Source organism: Lissotriton helveticus, chromosome 9, assembly GCF_964261635.1.
Source record: "Lissotriton helveticus chromosome 9, aLisHel1.1, whole genome shotgun sequence".
NCBI classification, from domain to species: domain Eukaryota; kingdom Metazoa; phylum Chordata; class Amphibia; order Caudata; family Salamandridae; genus Lissotriton; species Lissotriton helveticus.
In genome coordinates, this window is record NC_136070.1 from 172,528,961 (window position 1) to 172,549,172 (window position 20,212).

A 20,212-nucleotide genomic window follows, 5' to 3' on the forward strand; every position below is an offset into this window, starting at 1 on the left:
AATTGTCCTAGGGAACTGGTGGTTTAGGTGTACTAGACTTTGACTAGACAGGATGGTTGAGCATATTTGACATTCATCTCGTTGAGGCCATTTCTGACATAGTCAAAAAGGTCCATCCATTTGCACTCCAGAATGTTTAATATAGTGTCCAGATTACAACTCCGGGGTCCCAACGTGATTTTCTCCAGAACCACCCATTGTGCCTTATGGCAACATACTTCCAGCAAATCTTCCTGAAACGGAAGACCTGGTCAAGGGTGCTAACCTTGCTCCTGAAACCAGCTTGGGTATCTGAGAGGATGCAGTATTCTAGCATCCACATTTGGAGTCTTGCTAATACCCGTCTAGTGCCTGAACAGTTTCCACTAGACCAAGGACAACAGGGACTCCATCCTTATCCCGAATCTCATGTACTGTATGAGCTGGTGTAAGATAATCATTCATCTTGGTTACGTCGTTGGATCACTCCCTATATAGAACTGCAAAATGGGCTACCCATGCTTTTGGTTGAACCACTGCTTCGAGATGATTTTCTATTTAGTGCAGGTCTGAGCAGCTACCCGTTTTCAAAATGTCTTAATATTCCTATTCTGAAGGGAGACAGTGAGTTCCTCCCACTGGTCTATCGCCCAGCTCTTTTTTGCCTTGATCAAGGTTGCCCTGTGCTCTCTTCTAGCGTCACTTATCGCCCTATGATCACCTTTTTATACTACTATTGTTTTTGCATGCCTGCATTCACGGATATGCCACCCTGGGAAATGTATTGGCCAGTGGTTCCTCCGCTCTTCCTTTGTGAAGAAAGCTTTCAACAGTTCCATAAGTTCACAATGATGGTTGACAAAATTAATCCTTCTCCTGTCCATCCACTCAAGTGGGGCCTATTTCTCCACAACTAGATTGTACATTTGGAATTGGACTGTGGTAAATAAATAAATAATACCCTATTTTTGAGTGCATGAATGAATAACAGATAGCTCAATAAAATAAGAGTCAAGATTCGAGGTAGTGGGGGTTTTGCAGGTTTATTACAGCATAAGGACAGGAACAGGACAACCTGCATAGGAATAGGATGACAGGGCCCAGCAGCTGCTGGGGCTGGGTCTGGGATGAGCGCGCTGGCTTTTAATAACAATACATGAGCATATATACATAACGCGAACACATAGCATTACATTGCAGTAGGCGTAGCAGTGGGTGGAGCAGAAGGCGTGACGCGTAGCAGTCGCGAAAGATAAGGGCGAAAGTAGGTGTAACTGGGTGTATACATAGACATGTGATGCAAACGTAACAGAATATGTCATGAATGGGGCGGAAACCATGGAGGGGGCTACCTAAGGAGCCGGGACCTCTAACCTGATGGTGCGCGCAAACTAGCAATGACGTATCACTAGGAGAAGCTGGGGGCTATGAACTCTGTGCTAGGAGCAGAGACTGAAGTCTGGAGGGTCGGGGCGACATGTACCTAAACCCTATCTAGTATCTGATGTTTAGGGAACATGTTGATAGGAACTAGAAGTCAAGAGGGGAAAGGCTAACGTGATTCTGAGACTAGACCATGCATTATTCTACATGTAGTGCGTGATGAAGAATATTAAATGACCATTAAATGCAGTATTTCTCTAACGTGGAGACGTGAAGGCTAGACAATGACGGAAACTATTGATGCAGTTCAGTAGCTTAGGAATGCAGAGAAGGAGGACTGAACTGATAACTGGAACTATAACATATTCTTGGCAGACTCAGAGACTGAGCCAGGCTGGGCCGGGCACTGTGAGGCAGGAAGTAAGTGAAGGGTCGAGGATACAGGTGGGGGCTGCATCCCTCCTCAGCGAGGCTTCAGGAGACAGGAGCTGAATCTGATGTCCAGGCCCTTTTGAGGCCTAGAAACGGGGACTTTATAATAGAATAACGTGCACACTGAGAAACGTGGCAACGTAGCTTTACATAGGCCTGATATTCGTAGTATTCACGAGGACTGGAAACTGGCATACTAGAGGGGGACACAACTGTAATTGCGTCATTAATCAGACATGGGGAATAACATATGCATATTTAATCATGCACACATAACATATGATGGATGACACGTAGGGACACAGAACATGGCAAAATTTACTTTTCCACATTCCCTCCTTGTCACTACGTTTCCATCAGGAAACATCAATATTCATGATACCATCTATCATTTCATACAGTATCATTTGCTCGTCTCGAATTATCCTGGAACGGGATTTATAACTGGGCTTGGGACTAGGAATACAAGAGGTAGCACAAATGCCGCAAATCGCAGGGCCACATTGTATACAGAGGCAGCAGCTGAATATGATCGCTACTGCTATACCTAGCAAGGACAAGACTTTCCATCCCCATGCGGAAATTATATTCCAGAACCAACCGGACCATGTCCAGGTGCCTGGATCTTGGTGTAACAGATGGGCAATTTTATGGAGTCTGGTTATAGCTGAATAAACAGACGGCGCGTTATTTGGAATGAAAATGCAGCAACTAGATCCGATGACTCTACAAGCCCCGCCCCTATCGGCCAGTATGACGTCAAGGACGAGACGATTCTGTAAAACGACAAATCTCATAGCAGATTGCTCTTCGGTTAGGTTACCTAGAGCAGAGGCAGTCTCATTTACTACAGCTTCAAGGGTTCTGGTTAATCTACGGATTAACTTACTATTCTGGACAGGGCCTATAAAGAAGAAGAAACCTTTATTGAAATCTGTATATTGTTCTAGAGTAGTCTCAGTATAATCGACAATTGGGGACTCCCTTCTATGTCTAATGTGTACTAGATGTGTGTTTCTATGATAATCAGGTGGGGCTAGGAAAACTGGTGGCAGTAGGAAGGCAATGTAACCGGTTCCCTCCCAATCGAGGGGCAGACGAACATATGCGGTTTGACCACAAATAAAATATGAATGACGTGAAGCTTTGAAAATAGATTTCCCACTGTCACTATACTTGACAACAGTAGTACAATCACTATGTCCTACATGTACGGAACCATTATTTCGGACACATAATTCGCCTTTGACTGGTAGTACTGAAATAGCAGGTAAGTCTGGAGTAGTAACAGACTGAACATTCAGGACCATAAAATTCGACGAATAATTGCCTAAATTATACACTTCATTTTCTAGATCTAAACCTGTTCGGTGAGGGAGACCTTGCTTGTCTGGGAAACATGTACTGTTAAGAAAAGACATATCTGTTAAGGATGACGTTAACGTGGACCATGCTCCACACGAACCATTATGTGTAAAAGGATAAGGAAAGAGTGGCAGAACTCCCTTCGGCGTCTGGAAAGGGGGGAGTCGACCACATACCCAACAATTAGTGGCATTGCTGGTCTGGTGTGAGTAATGTAACATGCGGATAAAGGAGTTATTACGCATAGCGAGGCGGTAGGACAGTTCATGAGGGGGCAGATCACTAAACGTGTGCTCTACTGTAGCATTAGCAGACTTATTTACATGTGAAACTGGGAAACATAGGTAAAATGCATAACTGGTGCAGGAAATCATAAGGCTGGAAAACAATATGAAACATAGAAAAACGATACATCGGATTGAGTTTTGACTAACTCTCTCACTATGGGGGTCTATTTTATACATGTCAGAAACAGTCTAACCGTTTCACCTAGGGGAGGACTTAGACAATCAAACTGGCTGACTTATTTTACTAGACCTTAATTTCTGTTTATACTCCTGCTGCGGAGTTTTCTCTAACAGGGGAGGGGTTGTAGCAATGTCTTTTGCGGGACAGTCCTTGAGAACAATATTCTGGCAATCCTTTGAATCCTGGGAAATGTTCTTTAAGACGGGTTTCAGTCCATTAAAAAGTTTAACATGAGAAAGGTGCACCCAGCCTTTGCGTCCTTCCAACTTCACGGCTGTACGGGTGGTGAGGAGGACCTGTCGGGGCTCTTTCCATCGAGGCTCCAGCGGACTTGATCTGTCAAAGTTGCGGACCATCACCATGGATCCTGGAACGATTTCATGCGGTGCCACCTCGGTATTGTCTGGAAATGCGGCGGCAACCTGTGAACGACATGAGTTGAGGGCAGACATCAAGGAAGCTAGGTAATCTGTCAGCATATTACTTGAAACATCGGTAATACTTCGGGGTCTAGGAGTACCCCACATATTAGGGGGGCGGCCGAAAACGACCTCATACGGGGACAGACCTGATCTGGAATGTGCGACCATGCGCATATAAAATAAAGCGACTGGCAGGGCTACTAGCCAGTCCACACCTTTTTCTTTACATACTTTTGCAATACGGATTTTCAGAGTCTGGTTATGTCTCTCTACGAGACCGGCTGCTTCAGGATGGCGTACACAATGAAACTTCCACTGATACCCTAACAACAGGGAAACGTGCTTCATTAACTCTGAGGAGAATGGCTGGCCGTTATCAGAATATACGACTCTAGGGAGTCCATAACGAGGGAAGAATTCACGAACCAACTGCTTGGCAGTGGTCGCGGCTGTGTAATCTGGGACTGGATATGCTTCTGTCCACCTGGACAAAGCGCATACAACTACAAGGACATACTTGAAACCTCGACATCGCTCCATCTGAATATAATCCATCTGGAGGACTTCAAAAGGGTGGTCAGGGGGCTGGAAACCACCTTGTTCCACCGGGACACTTTTACCTGGATTGAACTGACAACATATCATACAGGTACGGACTTTCTGCTTAGCTGCAGCTCGTAAATGCTTGTTGAACCAAATGTTCTGGATACTGTCTAACATAGCTTTTTCCCCTAAATGTGCTGGACTATGTGCGGTATTGATAATGACTTGAACCATAGAGTCGGGGAGAAACCATGTGGCTCTACCCTTCGTTAACCATCCTTGATCTGTCTGGACCCCTCCTTGTTCGGACCATTTCTTGATTTCTTCGGGAGTAGCATGTAACTGGATATCTATGACATCTTGTGTAGGGTCCTTAACTGTCATACATGTAATCGGATCTGGAGTGTGTGTCATGTTAACTGGAATGTCTAGAGTCTGTGCTGTAAGCTTGGCTGTGCGATCTGCTAGATCGTTACCCTGGGAAATAATGTCAGTGACTTTCGTATGTGCTTTGCACTTCATAATAGCGATAGATGCCGGTAAATGTATGGCATCTAACAGAGCTTGAATAAGGAGACCATGCTGAATCTTGGTTCCATGAGAAGTCATGAAACCTCTCTCCTGCCAGAGCACTCCGAAGTCGTGTACAACTCCAAATGCGTAACGTGAATCTGTGTAAACATTAACTTTCAAGTTCTTGGCATGTATACAGGCTTGTGTCAGAGCAACTAGCTCTGCTGCTTGAGCGGACAGAGTGTCAATACGGTGTGTCTCAATAACTTCGGTGTCAGTAGTCACTGCATACGCGGCTACTAGTTCTCCTGTACTTGTTCTCATACATGAACCATCCACATAAAGTGTCAGGTCGGGGTCTGGTAACGGAGTATCTGTCAGATCTTGTCTTGGCTTTGTCGTAATGTTAACTACTTCCACACAGTCATGTGGGTCAGGATCTGAATTAACTGATGGTAACAGTGTAGCAGGATTTAAAATGTTGCAGCGTCTGATTTCTATGTGTGGCTGGAACAGTGTCAATTCATAACCTGTTAAACGTGCAATTGTCAAGTGCTGAGTTTGTGTTCGGTTCAGAAGAACTTTCACAGAATGTGGAACTTGTACTGTGAGGGAGTGTCCTAAAACTATGGAATCACTTTGTCTGATAGCTAGTGCTGTGGCTGCAACTGACTTGAGGCACGCAGGCAGAGCCTGGGCTACAGGATCTAATGTGCTCGAAAAATAAGCACAGGGCTTGTATTGTCCTGCTTGATCTTGTGTGAGAACAGATAATGCTGTACCTTCGCGTTCTGTGACGAAAAGTGTAAAAGGCTTACTGTAGTTCGGTGTGGCTAGAACTGGAGCTTGGCATAGGGCTTTCTTTAACTCATTGAAACTAAGTGTATGTTCAGATGTCCAAGGGAGGACAGTCGATACGGCTGCCTCCTGTGTCGTTAACTGTATCAGTGGTTTGGCTAGAAATGCATACTGAGGAATCCATTGTCTGCAGTAAGAAGTAAGGCCGATAAAAGCACGTACCTCCTTCTGGGTCTTGGGCTGAGGAAGACTCGCTATTAACTGGATACGGTCTGGTGTCAACTGCCTACCCCTCTTGGACAGTAAGTGTCCTAAGTAGACCACTTGCTGGACACAGAATTGAAGCTTCGAAGGGGACACCTTGTGCCCCATCTCGGCTAGGAAATACAGAACCGTCAGTGACGCTCGCTCGCAGTCACGTTCGGAACGGGCTGTGATCAGTAGATCATCGACATACTGGAGCAGGGCAGTGTCAGTTGGCATGTGAATGTTGTCTAGTTGTCTCTTAAGTGCTTGACTGTAAATACTAGGACTTTCTGTGAAACCTTGAGGAGCGCGTGTGAACATATAGCTCCTTCCATTTAAACAGAATCCGAAAAGAAACTGGCTGTCTGGATGAATTGGAACACTAAAAAATGCGTTCTTGAGGTCGATTACAGTAAAGAACATGGCTTCGGAATCAATGGCTGTCAATAGGGAAGAGATATCTGGGACAACTGGGTACTGAGGAATAATACATTTATTAAGTTCTCGTAGGTCGATCACTAATCGATATACTGGGGGTGCATTTGGATCAGTACGTTTCATGACTGGAATGATCGGAGAATTGCATACGTTGGAGTCAGTTTCTACAACTACTCCTTGAGCGATGAGCTCGTCAATAATTTTGGATAAGGCTGCTACAGCCTCAGGTGGCAATCTGTACTGTCTGATTCGTGGTAACACTACACCTGGTTTGAGAGTCACACGATGGGGTGTGATTTGCATGTACCCTACATCAGTTGGACCTTGCGCCCATAAATGCTGCGGAACATTAAACAATCTGGGATCAAAATCTCGTAAAACATAGTGACCCTTAAAGTCACGTAGGAACAGACGTATTCCCTCTGGGGAACAACATATAACTGCACCTAACTCTTTCAGTGTTTTAATGCCTAATAGATTTTCTGGACATGACTTAGTAAGTAACAGATCAGTAGTACGGGACAATGGACCTACTTCTAGAGTAACTGGCTTTGAGATCTCATTTACGATAGGCTTTCCTGAAAATCCAAGGGAAACATTTCTAGAGCCTGAGAGCGGAGCCCCTGGAACTTCGGCGTGACTAATTGTGGTCCTACTTGCCCCTGTATCAATCAAAAACTTTCTGTCTTTCCCTAATACTTGACTGTGAACATAGGGACCTTCTTGATCTACAGGTATCTCGATGAGAGGCAAGCCTACCTCCCTCTCTAGGCTGTTTCATGAATATGGCTGATACTCTGGATACTCGGACTGTGCATACTGGTACATCTGCTGTGTGACATGCTGTGTTGCAGCAATAGGCTGCGGTACTGTAACTGTCTGTTGTGCATTCTGTGGCTGAGGAGTCTGTGAAACTTGCTCTTGTCTAGGCGGACGTGGTCTTTCTTTAGTCTTACCAGTAGCTATGTTGTGTTTCAGAACTGCACACTCATTTATAAAATGACCTGGCTGTTTACAATAATTGCAATTCCCTTTAACGGGAGCTGCAGGATGACTGGCTTGATTCGGACCCCTCTTCTGACTGTCTTGAGGAACGGATTGTGCAACTAATACTTTCATTTTCGTGTCTTTCATACGTTTTCTCTCGTGTTCTTGCTCTTCCCTGATTCTATTCTGGTGGTACTGGAGCATCTGGAGCATCTGGGACGGAGTATTAGCTTGCCAGGTGCTTTCGACTTTCAAAACTCGATTTTTAATTTGTGGACTTGAATTCTCGACTAATTTAGTAACAAAAAGGTGAGGGTATGACTCGCTACTTGTCTTGAGGCCACTGTTGATACTAAAACATTTTTCAAATCTAGAATAAAAATCACTAATATCCTCTTCTTGTTTCTGTTTACAGGCTGAGATTGCATCCCAGTCTTCTTTTCTAGTTGTCAATAATCTGGGTAGAACTTGTATTAATAATTCTGGTAATTCTTTGCATTTCTCTCCTAGACCGGTACCTGGTACTCGTGCCTTGTCTTCAGCTTCTAGAACTGCCCAATCGATCTTTTTCTCTCCCACCTCCCATTCTTTTTCCTTTAGCTTCTCATACACCCCTGCGGGCAGCAGAACCTTTAACATTTTAATGATATCTGGGTAAGTGTATTCTCCAATACGGAGCATGTCTTTTAATTCTCTATGGAACCCTGCTGGATCTTTGTCATGACAGGGAATTAATTTCTTCATTTCGAGGAGTTCCATCTTTGTAATCGGGGTGTAAACAAACACTCGTTGCATTTCACCGTCCTCTGTCTTAACTGGATGCACTTCTCGTAACGGGTTCTGTCTTTCTATGTAGAAGGGTTTACTTTCTGGGGGTGAGACATGAACAAAATGCGGGTTCAGAAACGTTCTATATTTGTGGCGCTGTTCTAGAATGACACTAATTAAATCGGTACCTAGACCTCTCCATCTATACTGGAGTAACTCGTTCAGGATATCGTGTAACGGACCTGGATCGGAATGCTGACCCTCATACAGAGTAATGAGGTGTTGGATCATATACATACCCACCAGTCGCTGCTCGGCTGGGGGCAATTTCAGAAACATTTGTGCCACTATTTCGTCTGGAAAAGTGGTAGAATCAGTAATCCATCGGACTGCTGATCGGGCTAGTTCTTGTTCATGCATGGTACTTAACTCACTATAACCGATTCGTGATTTCAGAATGTGATCGGTAGCTTGAAATACTTGTTCTAGAGAACCTTGATCTGGTGCTGAATGACGGAAAATTGACTTGTGTTCTAGGCGTAAATGGCGATCTGGAAATCTAGATTTTCCTACATACGCTATTCTGGCGGTGTTCTCGTCGTCTTCCTCTTCAGGATCAGAGTTACTTTCTTTCTCGCTTACTTGTGCTGCTTTACGTTGTTCGTGTATCTTTATTATCTCTCTACGGATTTTCTTGTACATACTCTCCATGGCACTAATGGTATTGTGCTTACCCTCGGCTATATTATCACTCCACTTTGTCAGGGTTTTCATTTCGGCCGGGTCTTTAGACGGGTAATCTTGTTCTCTTATTAGACAGTTAATTAAAAACTTTAATATCATACGCTGGATCTCAGCTTTCCTTTGAGACATGGCATCACTAATACTTTCTGGATCATCCCCTGTACGGATGAAACGATATATTCTGTCTAGATCTTCTTTCATATTGGGTAGGGTGACTAGATACTCGGTCACCCTCCTTACGCGTACTGAATATAAAACCATATTATTCTCGCCTGGGACTGGGTCATAGGCACATTCGCCAAGGGCTTGCCTGATTTCTGCAACAGACTTATTACTCTTGGGAGTACGCTGTGATGCTTGAGCATGTAATTCGAGTGCTGATAAACGCTTGCGTGGCGGCGGGGTTTGAGGAGGACCTCCTCCTGCGGCCCCTAGACTAGAATCGTCGACTGATATTCTTCGTGGCGGAGCGGGAAATTGAAATGCTGGCTGGACCGGGGGTACCGTAGCAGGTACTGCATGGGGTGCCCCGGTGTCTGGAGGAGCAGGATGTGCCTGATTTACAGGGACTGGCGGAGCGCGAACAGGATCTGCATATTCAGGGACTGTGTCGTCCAGATAGGACGAAATAAAAATATCAGCTGCGGTCGGTTTGTGACGTAGCTTGGTCGGAACAAATGGTGGCGGGAAATTACTGGATGCCTCCGGGGTCGCTTTTGGCAAGCCCTCGGCAAGAAGAGGATACATACCCTTAATAAGGGCATGCCTCTGTCTGTCTGACTGTTCGACTTTGACTTGTTCACCTATCTCGATTAATTCTTTTTCTTGGGCTCGCTCTAAGGATTCTCTACTTAATTCTGACTTTCTGATTTCTTTTTCAGTTCTTTTATGAGCTTCTTTACGCCATAACTCGATGGCATCTTTCTGTGACTGTCTGGCTTTCTTTTTCCATAATGCTTCTTCTACTCGCATGATGCATTCGGCATCCCATGTACCCGATACGGGCCATCTATACTTTTCTTCTAACTGTTTGGTATACTCTACCCATAAATCTAGATACAATATGGCACTTATGCCATGTTTCTGATACATAAAATGACCTGGACTGTCCCTGGGCGGGATGGGAACTGCTGCTTCCAGCAGACCCTTTCTAGTTTTCAACTGACGTAACTTGGAAAATATGGGCATGACTGAACTGTAATCTAGACACAATACAATACACAATGAACACGATACTTATTCCCCATTCATACCACGACATTGAAATACATGAAGAACATTTAAAATAACAGTTCGAACAGAATACTACCTGGAATACGGAACACAGAATACATGAATTTTCTCGAGAACAGAACTGACTAGAACAGGAACTAGATGCACTGCTGAAACAGTACGAAACTTACCGGTCTCATAAAGAGACACGTCAGGACCCGCATCCACCGAAGTGGACACTTCGTTTGTGGGACTGTGTACCACCAACCCACGGACCAGAGTCAATTAAATTGACCCTGTCTAGATACCACCCCAGTAACGGTACTCACCGGGCAGCAAGAACAGAAGGCCTCGGACTGGACTGGACTGCTACGACGACGGACGACGAACTTCGGACTTCGGACTTCAGTTACGGGTGGACCTCCGGATACCTCGGACCTTGGACTCTTGGCTTGGGCTCTGGTCGGGACTCGCCGCGTTCCTCCACCGTCTCGTCTGGATGCTGGACCGCCTCCTCCGTCTCCTCCGTGGGCCTGAGGGATACTTGAGCAGAAATATCTGCCACTGCGCAGAAGAGTTCCGTCACGACTGCAGAGGGTCAGGGGGTCGGCGTGGCTTCACCGACGCGTGGGGAAAGGGCAAGTCCCTGTTCGGGCGCCATTATGTGGTAAATAAATAAATAATACCCTATTTTTGAGTGCATGAATGAATAACAGATAGCTCAATAAAATAAGAGTCAAGATTCGAGGTAGTGGGAGTTTTGCAGGTTTATTACAGCATAAGGACAGGAACAGGACAACCTGCATAGGAATAGGATGACGGGGCCCAGCAGCTGCTGGGGCTGGGTCTGGGATGAGCGCGCTGGCTTTTAATAACAATACATGAGCATATATACATAACGCGAACACATAGCATTACATTGCAGTAGGCGTAGCAGTGGGTGGAGCAGAAGGCGTGACGCGTAGCAGTCGCGAAAGATAAGGGCGAAAGTAGGTGTAACTGGGTGTATACATAGACATGTGATGCAAACGTAACAGAATATGTCATGAATGGGGCGGAAACCATGGAGGGGGCTACCTAAGGAGCCGGGACCTCTAACCTGATGGTGCGCGCAAACTAGCAATGACGTATCACTAGGAGAAGCTGGGGGCTATGAACTCTGTGCTAGGAGCAGAGACTGAAGTCTGGAGGGTCGGGGCGACATGTACCTAAACCCTATCTAGTATCTGATGTTTAGGGAACATGTTGATAGGAACTAGAAGTCAAGAGGGGAAAGGCTAACGTGATTCTGAGACTAGACCATGCATTATTCTACATGTAGTGCGTGATGAAGAATATTAAATGACCATTAAATGCAGTATTTCTCTAACGTGGAGACGTGAAGGCTAGACAATGACGGAAACTATTGATGCAGTTCAGTAGCTTAGGAATGCAGAGAAGGAGGACTGAACTGATAACTGGAACTATAACATATTCTTGGCAGACTCAGAGACTGAGCCAGGCTGGGCCGGGCACTGTGAGGCAGGAAGTAAGTGAAGGGTCGAGGATACAGGTGGGGGCTGCATCCCTCCTCAGCGAGGCTTCAGGAGACAGGAGCTGAATCTGATGTCCAGGCCCTTTTGAGGCCTAGAAACGGGGACTTTATAATAGAATAACGTGCACACTGAGAAACGTGGCAACGTAGCTTTACATAGGCCTGATATTCGTAGTATTCACGAGGACTGGAAACTGGCATACTAGAGGGGGACACAACTGTAATTGCGTCATTAATCAGACATGGGGAATAACATATGCATATTTAATCATGCACACATAACATATGATGGATGACACGTAGGGACACAGAACATGGCAAAATTTACTTTTCCACAGGACTTTGGGGTTATCTGCTATGTGGGCCCATTTCACATTCTTCTGTTATGACTAGTTTCAGTCATGCTTATAATATTACTGTATGGTACGTTTGAGCTTAGAAATGGTCGAGCTTGATATTAAACACTGAGTGCTTCATGGTCGCGGTCTGATCTGGGTACTACCTCTATGTCAATCATAAGGGGTCAGAGTGTAATATCTAGCAAGATGCAATCCATATTACTTGTATACAGACCTCTTCTAAAAGTTGAGCATGGCTAAAAATCAGAAGGGGTGAAACCGCTCACAACTCTTCAAGCCTTTTGTCACTAGCAGAGCAGAGACCTTAGCATGCTTATTTACGAAGTCTGCTGGAGAAAAGGACATCTCCCTACGGTCGTGTGATAATTCCATCTGATTCAGAGACAGAGGGCCAGCAGAGATTTATGTTACAATCTCCTGCAATCAATTTTAAAATGGCTTCTTTGAAGCTGGTCATTAATGTCAGACAAACGATCTGCAGAACCTGGCTGTACATTTTGGGAGACAGAATGTAACTATGTTTATAATGGCAATATGCTTGGCCCCCAGAGCATTGCCCGTTACGATAGCTATACCCATCAGGTCACTGCGTTTTAACAGGAGTCTCTTTTTTGCGGCGAACAAGTCCATCCTCAACCAAATCAGCAGCCCTGCAGACGCTCTCCCAGCAGGTGATGGTGCAGCTTTGTTGGTGATTGTAATATACCCTGATCAATTATATATATATATATATATATATATATATATCTATCGTGACCAAGAACAACCAGGGTTGTTCGAAACGCATTCTCCTCGTTCGCTTGCTGTGCCATAATAAACACCAAAACAAAGGACTATGGGCTCGTTTGAATTCTTGTTGACCTACTGAATTCTTTTGCTGCATATATATATATATATATATATATATATATATATATATATATATATATATATATATATATATATATATATATATATATATATATATATATATATATAATGTGTGTGTATCTCACACACATATAGATACAGAAAACTTGTTACAGGGGCGTTCTAGTTAGGCTCAGATTTCACACACACAAAACCATAGAAATTCAGCAGTTATAATTCCCTGAGATAACTATAACTTATGCCCCGCAACGCACGGCTTATGACCTCGTGTATTAGATCACTCATAACATGATCATGGACATCACTGATGACATCATCCAGTGAGTGTGTTTCATAAAAGTTTCTCAAACTTGAAGATGTATACCAAGTTTCAGCATAAGTTAAATTAATATTCTTTCTGTAGTACTAATGAGTGATACTATTTCTATCATATGATATCTGATTTTTAAAGCAGGTGTACTAAACTCTACACTGATACGTCCGCTGCTGATGTATGTGTATGGTAGTGCTTTGCGACAGTCTAAGCTGGTTCATTGGGACTTCATTCCACAGTGATGGCTGAGTATAGTTGTTTTATGACATACTAACGAGTTTCCTTAGACCTCTCTCCTTTGTGATGAATGACTGCAGTAGTAGAGTGTAGTAAATTAATCTGTTCACTAAGACCTTTCTCTAGGGTAGTGTGCTCCAGAGTCTGTCCTGGAGAACCGAATCCATGTCAGATTTTTTGCATATCCCCATTTGGATAATTGTAGTTATCTTCAAAATATGGCATGGATCCGGCCCTCCAGGACCGACTTTGGTGAACCCTGCTGTAGGGTGATGGCTCAATGAAGCAGACATTTATAACTGATTCACCTTTCTGCTCACACCTTTCTCCAGGATAAAGAATAATTTCACTAGTGGGTTGTCCGCTAAGACCTCTCTGCTGGTTGTGTGTGGTAGTGATTTGTGAGCATTTGCACTAAAAACCACTTTCCAGGTTCACAAATGGTGGTGGTGTGGTTTGCAATACACTAGCCTATAGAGATCGCCGTTTTACTCTGGCCACTAGTGTTTAGAGTAGGGTTTAGAAAAGACTGGACTATACGCTGAGAACTGTCTCTTATGTAATAAGTTAGTGTAGAAGTTAAGGTTACAGTGAGCTCTGTGCTGTATATCTCGCACTTGTTTCTTATTAAAAAAAATATATATAAATGGTATTTTATGTATTTTAAGTTTACTTTTTTGGCTGATGTCACCCGTGATGTCATTTGAGATGTCATCAGTGAAGTCACGGACCATGTCATGAGTGATGTAATATATGATGTCATAAGCAGTACATTGCAGGGACATATGTTATAGTTAGCTCAGGTAACTAGAACTACTGAATTTCTATTGTTTTGTATGTGTAGAATCTGAGCCTAACTGTAACGTCCCTGTAACCTTTGCGGTTTTCAGTGAAGAAAAAAAAAATATATATATATATATATCAGCCCGCTCCTAAGATGAAAGCAGGTATATATATATATATATATATATATATATATATATATATATATATATATATATTATATATATATACACACATACACATGCATGAAGGGTGAGGAAGATGTATGCACCTATTTTAATGCTGCACCTGGAATATTGATTTGTGCCTCTGTGATAGAGGAGAGCTGCAGGCACTTAGCCCAGCTCTGAGTGGTAGCATATGTTGATTAATAATAGTTTTTTTTAAAACATGATCTGGATTCGCTGTTTGATGCTGTTCTACCTATTATCATGCCACTGTTCATGTAACTTTGACGTTTAAGAATATATTTCAACTTAGAACGTGTGCTCTTGTTTATAGGCAAATGCGAACATTTTGAAGACCTTCCTTTCTGCAGTAAGACTGGCAAACCAAGGATGTGATGTTGAATCATTACCTCTCTCTTCACTTACACCAGCAAAGACCTCCGAAATAGAAAAGCCTAGAACCAAAATGATCATTACATCCAAAAGAGATTACCCTCTAACCAAAAGCTTCCCCTACTCCTTGGAACACCTTCAGACCTCGTACTGCAAGCTTGCAAGAATTGACATGCGAATGCTTTGTCTTAAAAAACTTCGAAAACTTGATCTGAGCCACAACCACATCAAAAAACTGCCTGCAACAATTGGAGATCTTACCTGCCTCCAGGAACTGAACTTGCATAACAATCATTTAGAGTCCTTTCCTGTAGCATTGTGTGTATCTACATTACAGAAGTCTCTGCAGTGCTTAGATCTCAGTCAGAACAAACTTAAAGCACTTCCCATTCAGTTTTGCCAGTTGCAGGAACTTGTTCACTTAAAATTAGATGACAATGAGCTGATACGGATTCCGTTCAAGTTCGGGCTGCTCTCTAAGCTCCGTTTCCTGTCAGCAGCCCGCAACCAACTTCCTTTTTTGCCTCAAAGTTTTCAAAAATTGTCTCTTGAAAGTTTGGACCTTTTTGGGAATGCATTTGAACAAGCAAATCCGTTAGTTCCCAGCATTCAGCTGACAATACCATTGACATTATTGGAATCTGCAGCCAGAGCAACAGTAAACTACAGGTAAGAATTGTTAGCTTTATTTATTTAGGAGGTCTATAGAACTGTACAGTTAAACATAAAACATGTTGTCATGTTAAGGTAATACAAAAATGCCACATTTAAAGATTCTGCATTTTTAGTTCTTCTTGGAAAAAAACAAGACTTTTGAAGATTACATGTAGCGGCAAACAAGGTATTGATGTGTCTCGGGAAAAAGTTGCCACAAGGGCGACAAAGAGTGCCAGAACACAAAATGTTAATTTGCAAAGCGAGCATGAGGAAGGTAGTGGAGGGTAGCATTATACCAAGCATTTTATTGTAGGTGAGGCCATAAGTGATGGGTGGGCAACTAATAAGTGTTTGTATTTGTTGAGTAGAATGGTGGCAAAATAAATTCGATTTTCTCCTATGTTGGATCTTCACTTCATAAACCTTAGAATATCTCCCTATGTATGTGACCACAGAGCTTTCTCAATACAAATTTTGTTTTGCACAATAATCTTGTTAAAACATGCCTTTTGGAAGAAGAATGCTCTGTATTGTTTACTAGAATCAAATAGAAGTGAATTGTGACAAGTGAAAATATTGGTCTATAATGCCCGCTGAAATTTCGCCTACACCACCCCCTCTCCCTCCCCCACACACAAAAATATGATAGTGCACATAAGTTTAGCTCTTCATCTTTCCACTCATTGAGGCAAGGGTCCATGAACACAATGGGTTTTGTAAGCAAATGTGTCTACATTAAAATCTTCACTAGCAAAGTAATGTTTTTTCCAGCTGATTGCTTTTTCTGTGGTTGTCTGCCTGATCTTTACTTTTTCTGTGGTTGTCTGCCTGATCTTTACATCATTGAGGGGTGTGACTTATGTGGAGATACCACACAAAGAAATTGTGAAACAGTAAGCTTGTCTGAAGAGTGCTTCTGGAGAAAGTAACTGAGCACTCTTTCTTGGGCCTGACCACTGCAAAAGGGCTAGTAGAGATGATTACTCCACTCATCTAGTGGGGCCCAATCGAATACTGGGCCATTCAGATAAAAATGTACCATCACTGTCGATCAAAGTTCATGTTGAAGCCATAGACATTGAGTGTTTTAACAGCTACCCGCTCAGCATGTTTCCCCATTAAGTGTTTTGTATTTGAATCTGGGGTTGTCAGTGAATATCAACATTTAAAAACCCTTCATTGTTGATTCCTGGATCAGCACTGTTCTAAAAATTCTTTAAAATCCAGACCATAGCTGTTAGAGCACTGAGAAGAGGATCAAGAAGGTCTGTCTGCTATCTGAAAATTAGGAGTTCGCTAATGAAGGCTGAAGGCATCCAACCTCTACCTTGTGAAGATGATGGCCCCCTGTCTCCTCAAAATAATGATCTTTCGTCCACCTTTGCATCTACAGGTAGTGGTACCTTTGCCACTCTCACCAACATTAGTGTCTTGAGGCAGACATCCCACAGGGAGGAAGTGACCTAATTGCAAGACGTTTTCTAGATAAGGTTAATCTTCTTGATGCAGGCAACCAACTAGACCTCGGTTGACTTTGATTTAGCGCTATGGATACAGACTGCAGTCTCGAATTTACATGCATATTCTCCTTGATCTCATTAATGCTTTGTTTGATTATCTTTAATCTTCCATGAGGGTATGAATAGAGCAGAAAGTCAAGCCTAGTGCAGCGTGCCTCCCACAATCACAAATCTTAGATACTTTTAAAACCTTGCAGCCATGAATATTAGCAAAACATTTAGTACTGCCTGTACAACAGCTACCCAGCATAGAGGTATATTTTGCGCCACCCTCCTTTAGAGTTAAAATAAGACAACAGCACAAGAAATAAACTCCCAGACACAAGAATACCTTAATCAGGGGGTTGAATCCTTCTTGATTCCTGAATGGTGTAGCCATTTCCATAAGGTGCCGTTCCTCTCTATCAAAATCAAAAAATGTTCCCCAAGAACAAAAGCAGATGAATGAACTTTTTTTTAGGAAGGAAGAAATGGCACAAACCTGCACCTCCACTTTATTTACTGTGCTCCCAAGCCCAGGATTTGATCTCTTACATTCCATGGGCCATGGGTATAGATATTGTTGATATAATAGCTGGCTGTAAAGAAGTGAGTTTAAGGTTTTGCATCACTTAGGGGTACATAGTATTCCTTGAAAATAGGGAGATGGGCTCAAACAGTCCAAAGAGACAGAGCACCTATATTGACAAGCAAATAAAAAGATTCCCTTTGGACACACCAATTTCAATTCACTCCATTCAATCACAATACTGTCAAATTAATGTTTTATATACCTGGAACACCTCCATAAGAAATACAGTGAAACAAAATTAAAAAAAAATACATTTAATAAAACATCAAGATAAAAAATCACAATGTCGTCATTAGATTCAATATATCATAAAAACATTTCACTAGACTCCCTCTAGTTCTGAAGGACAAACAAATTTTCCAAAACAAATATCCTACATGAAACAGTACATAATAATGGCGAGACCCAAGTATTGCATGGAAGGATCATAAAAAAGGCAAGTCAACTGTGTGTTTCTTGTCCCAATTCGAATTTAACAAAGATAATATGCGTTGACGCGCTTCCGTGGGACTAACTTGATAATGCCACCTTCTTCAGGACTTGAATAAATAATAATCTTCCTTTTGTTCAAACCGTATATCTAACGAAACAAATATAAAACAATTAAAAAACAATAATAGCACAACTTAAATATAATAATACTCACTTTGTGCACATTGCTATATCTAGACATATTACCACGATATAAAACAATCATTTTTTTACATATTGCATTGAGATCAGGGCGATATACCACCCCAAAACACCATGCCAACAAATACTTTATATACAAAACAACAATTACGTGGTAGTTCCATATATCTCCTATAGAGGTGTTCCGATACCTATTACTAATGGCATCACTTCACCACACCTTGTCCAACTTAAATATAATTAATTTCTTGCTGAGATAGGCGGAGGAGAAAAGGACGTCCATGCCGACACACTGATGTGAGACTCTGAGGCTCCTGCACACAGACACTCCAGCTCGCAATGGTCTGACATCCCTTACGGGGCGTCCATCTCGAGACTAAGACGGGGTCCCACAGTCTCACACTTTGGGTAATAGGGTTGACTTTATCCTAGAGGGATTCTTGGCTTTACACCCACATACATGCTAGGTACACTTAGGTACATCTAGTTAGGGACGCATCGTAGGAGTACGCATTTTTACTCTCATGCATTTTATATACTTGCCTGTGTTCATTGTTTAGCACAATGGTTGAAATCTACCATCCTTTTACTCTGTTAGTGCTTAATATCATTTATATCTGTCTAATGGTTGTTTGAACACACCAATTTTACACTAGAATGACGCTGGTTCAATAAATGCTTATTGAGAAACGTCCCCACCGATGATTCTGAGTATCTTGCTGAGACAAAGTGAGCACGCGTGACTGAGCGAAAAGTACACTGTTTCCCCGATCCTGAGGTATCCGGGTTGTCATGTTCGATAGTTGCCAAGAACTATTCTCACCTTGGTAAGAGGGGTTTCTAGTGGTACTGTGAGCTAGCTGGTATACAGGCTGACATATCCTGTAGGGGTGTCCAGAATCATTCCAACTCCAGTTCTACAGTATATGTTGTGTAAACGCGCAGACCCTATGTAGGTTTATAGGAACTACACGACAATGGCTACTCTTCATCTACTCACATTGCGCAGTAGGTCTAATAGGAGCATGTGCAGCATGTGCAACAAACCTGCAGGAGGTACCATTGCCAAATTCAAGAACCAGTAAAGTAATCAGGGAAGCATCTCAATCTTGGACACCCTTTTCAGTAGGTTGCACTCGTACGCACCCTGTTCTGCGTGGTATAGATTTATACCGAGTTATTTAAACATCCTACACCCATTCAGGTCGTACATTTGGGGTAATAGATAAATGTGATTGGTTGTTTTTATGCAAAGGGTACAATCATGATTGGAACCAGTTGATTGATGAGCCTTACATTTCAGTAAATTGTTCTAGCAATACAGTCCTTGGAAGATCTTGTGACCGTCATAGAGATAAAAAAGGATGTTGCCCACATAAAGGGATATAATATACGGAGTTCCAGAGAAATTGACTGTGTTGGAGGCACTCTAACAGCATTCAATGATTCCATAGTGTTTGCGTACAGGAGGGGGACTTGCAGACATCCCTGTCAGGTAGCCTACTGGACCCTCCAGCTACCTAATATCATCCTTCCAGTATGGCCCTTGCAGGCAGGGATGCTTTTACCTTATCAGTTGCATAATACCAGGGAACAACAACTGTATCCATATCAAGTTTAGGAACCTCTGCTAAGAGAGCCTCCACTGTTGAGAAGGGGGAGAGAGGGATGGAGCCATCCCAGCCCACCATTGTATAACTTCAGTAGACGGGGAGTCAGTAACTGCACATGGCTTGTAAAATGCCAACTGCAGACAATCTGCACCAGGAGTCTTACTACTTGGCAGCAAACCAGTCACTGTATTGATCTCATTATGTATAATATCCATATCAAGTTCTTCTTGGTCTTCTAATGAGATAGTGGGAAGATGGGCCACT

The 20,212-nt window shown here is 42.8% G+C and overlaps 1 protein-coding gene across 3 annotated transcripts in view; it reads left to right on the plus strand.

Moving 5' to 3' along the window:
* LRR1 (leucine rich repeat protein 1) overlaps positions 1 to 20,212 on the plus strand; it is a 55,268-nt gene that overhangs the window by 19,413 nt on the left and 15,643 nt on the right. For all 3 annotated transcript variants that reach the window (XM_078659698.1, XM_078659699.1, XM_078659697.1), the window contains exon 3: positions 14,896 to 15,623. In XM_078659698.1, coding sequence (XP_078515824.1) covers positions 14,896 to 15,623 — 728 coding nt within the window. The remainder of the gene's footprint in view (positions 1 to 14,895; positions 15,624 to 20,212) is intronic.